Source organism: Liolophura sinensis, chromosome 8 (assembly GCF_032854445.1).
Source record: "Liolophura sinensis isolate JHLJ2023 chromosome 8, CUHK_Ljap_v2, whole genome shotgun sequence".
NCBI classification, from domain to species: Eukaryota; Metazoa; Mollusca; class Polyplacophora; order Chitonida; family Chitonidae; genus Liolophura; species Liolophura sinensis.
In genome coordinates, this window is record NC_088302.1 from 52,594,937 (window position 1) to 52,603,726 (window position 8,790).

The window sequence follows — 8,790 nt, forward strand, 5'->3', positions numbered from 1 at the left end:
CAGAAATGATGTAAAACAAAGAGAAACAAACCAACAGTTGTAAGAATGCAACTAGCATAAGAATAAGCACAGGACATCCTTTACTGACTGCCCGAGCGCGGATTTTCTGCATGTACCTCTGTATGTGTCAAGAAAACGTGTGTGTTCCTTTATGTAGCTTAATAGTTATTTGTAACTCCTGGTGGAGGCATACATTCGAGACAACGTGAAACAAAATGTTTGATGGAAATTACCCCCCCCCCCCCCCCCCCTCTCAGTATATATAACTATCTTGGCGGTTGATGGCATCCTTTCTTGCATGTCCAAAGAAGTTGACAAATGCAAATGTCCATGTGCGGATGTCTTCCACTAGGGCTTTCTCATGAATTCTTCCCATGCGCCGCAGGCACACAAGCTTACCGATATACTGGTGCCATCGTGTTAGTACGTATGAATAACATATTTATTTACCAAATTATTTGAATGGGGGTTTTCTCCCATCATATAATGCCGGCCGCTGTCGTATAAGTGAAATATTCTTGAGTACAGCATAAAACACAAATCAAATAAATACATTTGACTGGACTGTTTGCAACGCCGTTCGCAAGAAAGTTTGATTTACATGTATATACATGAACGGAGTTGGTGAGGTTTACGCGTAGAGGAAACCTGAGTGCCGGAAATATACCAGCGTTCGGCTACAGGTAACCGCTAGACCTGAATTTAGACCATAACAGAAATATACAGAGAACGGCGTAAAAAGAAGTCTTCTTAACGAATTTAAGCCTATTAGCCTGTCGTTATACAGGCGCCATCGTGTTAGTACGTATGAATCAGATATTTATTTACCAAGTCATTTGAATGGGGTTTCCTCCCATCATATAATGCTGGCCGCTGTCATATAAGTGAAATATTCTTGAGTAGCATAAAACACAAATTTGATTGAGCAGTGGTTGTTCATATACATGGACGGAGTCGGTTAGATCTACGTGTAGAAGAAACCGGGGCGCCTGAAATATTCCAGCGCACGGTCACAAGTAGACCTGAATGAAAGTCATAACAGACATTTACAGAGAACGACATGTAAAAAGAAGTCGTAATAATGAATTTAAATCATAGCATATTAAAGAATTAGAAGGACATTATTGAGAGGCCATATGTAGCCTATAATTTCAACTGATGCGGCTAATTTTATTGCATGAATGCGTTTCTTTCTATAAACAATTGTACATGGTCTCATTTATAATGGTAGAAGTCTGGGATACCATCAGCAAAGATAGTGACTGGATCGTTATAAAAATTTCGGAAGTTTTTCTCACCCGGGTGACCTTTATACGGCACCCATATGGGACAATGGCCGTCCGAGGAACAGTTGTTGTGCCAGGCCAGCATGTAAGCAATCCTCGGGGCGTTCGGGCGGGGTTTGTGGAGTCCTTTACCCTTCAGGGGGTTTAACACGTTAGTAAGCCAGAAATCAGGGTGAGTATTGATACCATTCTCCTGGAAACCAACTTCAGTCAGGGCCAGGATCTTGTTCCGTTCCTCTGCATGGTCTACCAACATTCTGTCCGCGAAGTTCTGAAATCGCGTTTGATTGATTACATTGGAATAATCATCTACTCCCCAGATGTCCACGTAGTTATCCCCAGAGTAGGTCTTCATGTAAGACGTTACCCAGGAGTCTGTGTTAAGATCGGTGTACCCAGCGTTTGGGGGAGTAGGCGTACAGGAAGTTGTGAACGTCCTTGGTGTTCCGTAAATAGTCCACGGTATACCACCATATTTTAATGAAATCGTCAGGCGTGTTGTGAGCTTTGTTTCCTTGACCCCAGAAGAACCACTTTCCGTTATTCTCATGGAAAGGACGAAATATAATCGGTATAAGTCTTTCATGGTGGTCGCGTAAACTGTGCGCAATATCGGCGATTCCGTCCAGTCGGTGACGCCAAACGTCGTTGTTCCGCCCTCCGGGCAGATGACGCCGCAGCGTATGTTCTACGCCTTTGTGGTCTTCGTCCACTTTGACAGGCCCATGAGTGATCGGATTGGACATATGCATAGAGAATGTTATCACAGATCCCCGGGCGTAGGCAAGTTTAGTAAGAGTCTTCAGAGGGGTAATAATCTTGTCTTGTAGGTCATAAAGATCGAGTGCAATCACGGCTGGGTAATGACCAGTAACACCTTTGACGTCACATAGCTCGTCATATTTGTTTTCTTTGGCAATTTCAACCTATGGACACAAAAAAGGCCTTCATGGCTATGTGAAGTTTCTATAATTAATATTATATATTAGATATGGACACTTGCTATTTGTATTTTTTATTAGAGTCAATACATCTTCCAAGATAAAGACACGTTTGTTTCTTTCAGTGCACATCTTATGATAAATTTACTTTTGACGCCTTTTTCGACGCCTATTTGTTGTTTCAGACATTTGATTTCTAACAATCCGGGAGGATTGACCCTATATACATAGACATACACACTTAATGTTGAAAATCACCTGTTCAGGGAGGTCGCTTTTCTGTCTGACCGTGTTGATAGATTCAGAATGTCTAAAGTCGTAGAAACATCGTATACATTCAGTGATTTTTTGTTACCCAGTGTCATGCCTCAGTGAGGCTGACGTGTGATGTAGTAAAAGTTAACCAATCTAAATCAATTTTGTTTCCCTTAATGCATAATGTAGAGATCACCTAAAATGAAGGCGCTGTTTATAAGACATCAATTTATGGCATATATCATTTGTATTTATATTTTAGAAATATGTTTGAAGTTTTGTGTATTAATGTCTTTGGATATGTTTTGGTTGTTTATGTACATGTGTATTTCCAGAATTAAGTCTAACCTTGTTTATGTCCAGTGAATTGGACATATGTACCAAAATACGGTTTCGAATGGCCAACAAACAGGAAATAAAAATATAGACTATTTTGGAAGGCAACTTGCTCTCAGTCATTCTTTACAGTGCAAATATATTTTTTCCGTTTTGTATATAAGAAACGGTCGCTTTGAGTTCAAGTCTAGCTCATGCTGGCTTCCTCTCCGGCCGTACGTGGGAAGGTTTGGCAGCCACCTGCGGATGATCGTGGGTTTCCCCCGGGCCCTGCCCGGTTTCCACCCACCAAAATGCTTGCTGCCGTCGTATACAACGAGTACGGCGTGAAAACACAAGTCACACATCAAACATCTGTATGAGAAAAGCATTGCTCTGATGCAACAGTGGCATCTGCATATATTTTGTACACATATTAATGAAACGCGGTATTTCTTGATTTGGACCAAAATAGCTGTGGGGCAGAGAAATATATTATGTTTCTGTTATTGATTATGTTATTGACACAAACTATAAGAGACTTGCTCTGTCATTCCATTAGAAACCTTTGTTTTCGATGTAGGGGGCTATTGCGTTGTCCATGTACAATATTATATTGCAATAACATAGTCTATTCTGAGATGAATCAAAACGTACCTTACTTTAAATTTAACAGATTTTACCCTAATTTTTAGTTGTAACAAATATCCATTGTAATCAACTTACTGTGTATTCCCATCCTTTGGTGTTTGGATTTTGAATTGGGGAAAGTTTGATAGGGACTGTGTCCTCCTTGAGCTCCATGTAGGGTGGCTTTTTGCATCCCGAATAAGATACGATGTGGATCTTTGGCCAAAGAGTGCAGCTTGTAAAACAAGTTGGCCGTCTCCTTGTTTGCATGTGTGTCAACGGGCCCCACTTCCGACAGGTGTTTAATACTGACGTACATAACCACCATCGTTGTCAGCACCGTTTTAAATGACCAATCCATTTTCCTGAAACATAATGATCAATCCGGAAGCTTAACATCTGGAAGAATTGAAACTGTTTGTAGCAGGGGCGTAGGAAACGGGTGGGGGGTCAAGGGGGCCAGCATATCTTTTGGCCCCCTCACTTTTCAGGTTCCGGAAATTATATATACTTGTAACACAAACACGCCCCTTCGCCGAATAAAACATCACATTATTGCAAATATATTTCTCGGTAAACTAAACATGGTAAACTGCAATTTTTACAGCGCACATTTTACTATTAATATAGGGCCTACATGTTTTTTTCCGTCCTTGGGCCTCATATTTATATATGTTTATGAGTTAGCTCCCTTAGATGGGATTCGTCAATCGATTGAAATGGAGCCGTCTGACACACTTCGTCGAGTTCAATGGTCGATAGATTCCTTTTTTACGACATCTGCAAATCGAACTTCGTCGTCTAGCAACACAAGCCCCTCTGCAAGCGAACAAAGTCAGGCACCAAAACCAAGTGGCAGTGAAGTTACACCGTCAACAGGAAATCTAGAGGTAAACAATAACAAAATAAACAAGAAGAACTACTATGGCGTAATACATTTATACATAAATATTACGAACTGCTGACAACTTTGTCATATACCCGGGTATAATTTAAGTCTACTCACAGTGATAACCTAGGGATAAAACGTCAAACGTGTATGTTGAATTATTTAATATACAAGATCCCAACTTTTCTTAATACTAGCTTTAAAATGTTATCATATGCGAAGTTTAGGCTTAAATATGAAACAAAATTAGTGTATAATAACAATCAATAATGAGTGAAAGCGTAGACCTATGCATGGGGCGTGCAATCTCTACTGTAGCCCCATTGGCGTTTTTTGAACGTTTTTTAAACTATTATTATTGTTTTGAATACAAACGGCAGATAAAGAATAAAAAAAATTAAAAAAAAAACATGCATAGTCAAGACATAGGGCTTATAGACCTATGTTCCACAAAGTTATTCTGATGATATGCCTATATTTATTGAGGAGAAAGGGATGACCGATAATCGAAAGCACGGCAGCGCGAATAGGCCGGCAAGTTTACCACTAAGGCCCAGTAAGAACATGGATGTTTCCATCCACCGATTCTCCTCCATACAAGTTAAATGCTTGATTAGTCAGTCTACACCAACCTTTCTCCGACATGCATAAATTTAATGTTGAATTCTGTATAAATTGTTACAATGTTCTTTGTTGACCCGTGGTTCTCCAGGCAAAAGCGTCAACAATTGAGCTAAACGTCTATTTCAATTTTTTCAGGCAGGCTTAAATAGTCAACTGGCATATCTAAGATACGGCAAAGCTCTAAGGCGATACAGCTCCTTCAGAGCTTCCGGGGCATTGGCGGCCCCTGGACCCTCGCCTTTTTTGCTGGGATTCTTGGCCCCCCTACTTTGAAAATTTTTCGTATGGCCAGTTATTGGCCCAACAGGGAATGTTCATGCGATCGGCATATCAATATATTAAGGCAAATGAAAAAGTCTCGAATCCATTTTTTTGCCGTTGTTCTAAAGAGGTTTATCAGGTACCTGCCGAAGATTAGTGGTTTACCTCTGGCACTCCGGTCCACTCCACCCACAAACCTGATCACCGACGTGATTGTGGAAAGTTCTTGATTTCGGCGTTAAATTCAGACAATGAATGAAGCAATCAGACAAAAATGTCTTGTTACAAGTGCGCATTTCACCGAAGTTTAATTCATATATATATATACAGGCCTATGCCATGTTTTGTTGGGAGTCAAATAAACCGTAAGTACCAGCATGGAGCACTCTTAATATATTTACGCTAGAAAGTAGGCATGATTATATAGGCATGTGTGGTTAGTACGGTGCTGTGCAATCTGTTGTTTAGTAACGTACACATGTGTAAGTGCAATACGATCCCAGCCTTGGGAGGCGGTTTGTATAGATCCATCTGCTCCTATATATTACTGCATATACGTGGAACTGTGGGAGAATACGCACCTACCGGCCGACATAGGCCTACTGTACGGGATGATTCACCCAAGGTTTTGTTTAACGTAATAAATTCATACTTAGAGGTATGTACTTTGGTAAATTTCATGTAGTCTCATCTCTAACATCATAGTTTAAGTCTATATGTCAAGGGTTGCGTGTATTTCATACAAAGAAACGTTAGATGCATAATTAAAGTTAGCGTTTATGCAGACGTCACATGCTATCGTGTGCTATCGAGCACGCTTTTCTTATTGTTGTTTATGTTGACCATTTTGTGAAAAAATTTGTTAGTTAAAAGGTAATTCGGTAATGAAATAATGTTTCTTGCAGTTAGCAAACGGAAATGTAGCTGTTTGAGTTTATTATATTCATTCAAGCCTAGTCGTGCAGTATGAATATATGGTAGCCAGTTTGGAACATATCGCGAATTTAAATACTTTCGCTGATAAATTCGTGCGCACAGTTATCATTTGATATGATACACGTGAAGGATAGGTGTATTCATGGAATTACTGTAGCATTCATTTGTCATCACTGTAGCAGACAAGGCTCCTAATAATGTCATCTTTATTTACAAGAATTATTATTATCAAATTCTTGTTCAAGAGCTATGTGCATCTACAACGACATCCACGTATTCTGCTACTACATGTACTCTGGAGGAACTATTTAACAAACACAAAACCTTTCTTAAAGAAAGGCGCATAAATATACCTACCCGTCACACAGAAATACCACAACTTTACTGGATTCCTAAAATGCATAAATCCCCATACAAGGCTCGATTTATTGCAGGTTCAAGAAGCTGTACCACCAAACTCTTGTCAACCCTACTTACGAGAGCGTTACAAGAAGTAAAGTCATTTTGGAATAAGTATTGTTGTGCCATAACAAAAAATTCAGGTGTCAACTGCATGTGGATTCTTAACAACTCCAAACGTCTTACAGGAGAACTCGATGCTCATATGCATATACCGTACAAAGACGTATCCACATGGGATTTCTCTACTCTCTATGCTACGATTCCTCACAAAGATCTTATTGAAAGAATATCGTCGTTAATTGTCTCGGTATTTACTAAAACAGGTCACCGTTACATTAACGTCAGAAGCAATAAGGCTTTCTTTAGTTCTACTCTTTATAAAGGTTACCACTCATGGGATGTTACATTATTTATTGAATTACTTGAATTTCTCATTAATAACATCTATGTGAAATTCGGAGATACCATTTACCAACTGTGCATAGGTATTCCAGTGGGTACCAATTGTGCGCCTCTTTTGGCAGACCTACACCTGTTTTCATATGAATGCGACTATGTGCAGAAATTACTTAAAAGTAATATCTTTAAAGCTCGATCCTTTTCATTTACCAAGCGGTATATTGATGATCTACTGGCGTTAAATAATCCCCATATTGCTGAAGCGGTGAGGGAAATCTATCCGCCTTCATTGGATTTAAAGGAGACAACAGATAGTCCTGATGGTACATCTTATTTGGATCTATATCTGTACAAAGACGAACAAGGTCTCCTTTCACGCCGCCTTTACGACAAAAGAGATAATTTCAATTTTGATATTGTAAATTATCCTTATTTAGACAGCAATATACCAAAGGGTCCTGCGTATGGCGTATACATATCTCGCCTTGTAGCATTTGTCAGATCTTGCGTTAATTGTGATGACTTTAATCTGCGTCACAAGTTGCTAGTTCAAAAACTAGTTTGTCAAGGATACTCCATCAAACGCCTTCATTCTAAGTTTCTCAAATTTTACAATGAGTATAACACTCTCGTTGGCAGGTATGGACAGAGCGTTCAGAATCTCTGGCGATCTGCATTGTGATCAACCACATAGACGGCGCTGTTACCCCTGTGTACATATCTATCACGTACATGGTATTTAACAACATAGATGGCGCTGGTTGCCCAGTGTAACCGTCTATCTTGTATGTCATGTGTAACATCATAGATGGCGCCTCTTGTAGCATGAGATCTACATATTAACGGGAAGACGTAATCGTCCGTTACTTTTGAATCATAATCTGATCGGTTAGGGCCTGTAACGCTCGTCATTTTCAAACTGTATCTAATACTGCTTAACCTGGGGCTAGGGGCCGTAAAGGTAGCCATGCTAATTACATCAGTATGATGCCTTTATGAACAGTTGCAATTAAAGCGCGACTGAGATACTTGTTTAGCTGTTATTTGACATGGAACTCATTCACGGACTACGAATTTGAACTTTGATATGGAATTCATGCCTGGAATATTCATTGTCTGCCCGGCATCATTGAAAACTGATGACCGCTTCTCTCTTGTGTGTTACCGGCTTTATTTCTTATTTGTATAATTGCTTACATACCTTTGCCTTCGGGAGTTAATGTTAAACGTTGTAGTTGGAAATGGATCTTGCGATTATCGACTTGGAACGCCCTTTACGGACTACGAATGGTATAGGAATGTCGGACTTGACGCTTATATATTTAACGCCGTACTCAAGAATATTTCACTTATATGACGGCGGCCAGCATTATGGTGGGTGGAAACCGGGTAGAGCCCGGGGGAAACCCACGACCATCCGCAGGTTGCTGAAAGGCCATCGCACGTACGGCCGGAGAGAAAGCCAGCATGAGCTGGACTTGAACTCACAGCGACCGCATTGGTGAGAGACTCCTGGGTCATTACGCTGCGCTAGCGCGCTAACCAACTGAGTCACGGAGGCCCCTGACCCTGGTTACAGAACTGCGGTGACAATAAGCGGTCAACGGCGCTCCTGCGGCCATTTGCGCAATCTATCGATCTTTCAAAGCGGCATGTACGCCTTCCGGCAACATATATGTCAAGTGGATCTGTGCGTCACACGTGAGAAAGTTCTTCAGCAACGTGCACAAGGTCGATGGTTTTAGCCCGCGGTCATTCTGATTTCTTCCACCTAGGAAAGTGCATGACATACATCGTTTCAATAAAAAATACCCTAAGGACGGCGTTAAACAACAATGTAAGAAATTTAAAT

General features: G+C 40.4%; 1 protein-coding gene across 1 annotated transcript; it reads right to left on the minus strand.

Annotated features, from left to right (window-relative positions):
- Nucleotides 1-1,666: 1,666 nt before the first annotated feature.
- On the minus strand, nt 1,667-3,601 carry LOC135473666 (mannan endo-1,4-beta-mannosidase-like). The gene is made up of 2 exons (XM_064753531.1): nt 3,524-3,601; nt 1,667-2,212 (listed from the first exon to the last, which is right to left on the minus strand). The coding sequence occupies exons 1-2, from the start codon at nt 3,599-3,601 to the stop codon at nt 1,667-1,669; spliced, it is 624 nt and encodes a 207-aa protein (XP_064609601.1).
- Nucleotides 3,602-8,790: the final 5,189 nt, after the last annotated feature.

Bases quoted from the DNA above. Each gene is read 5' to 3' on its own strand.
- LOC135473666 (XM_064753531.1), bottom strand. From the start codon at position 3,601: ATGGAGCTCAAGGAGGACACAGTCCCTATCAAACTTTCCCCAATTCAA. The intron at 2,213-3,523 runs GTAAGTTGATTA...TTGTGTCCATAG, and splicing joins CCAAAGGATGGGAATACACA to GTTGAAATTGCCAAAGAAAA.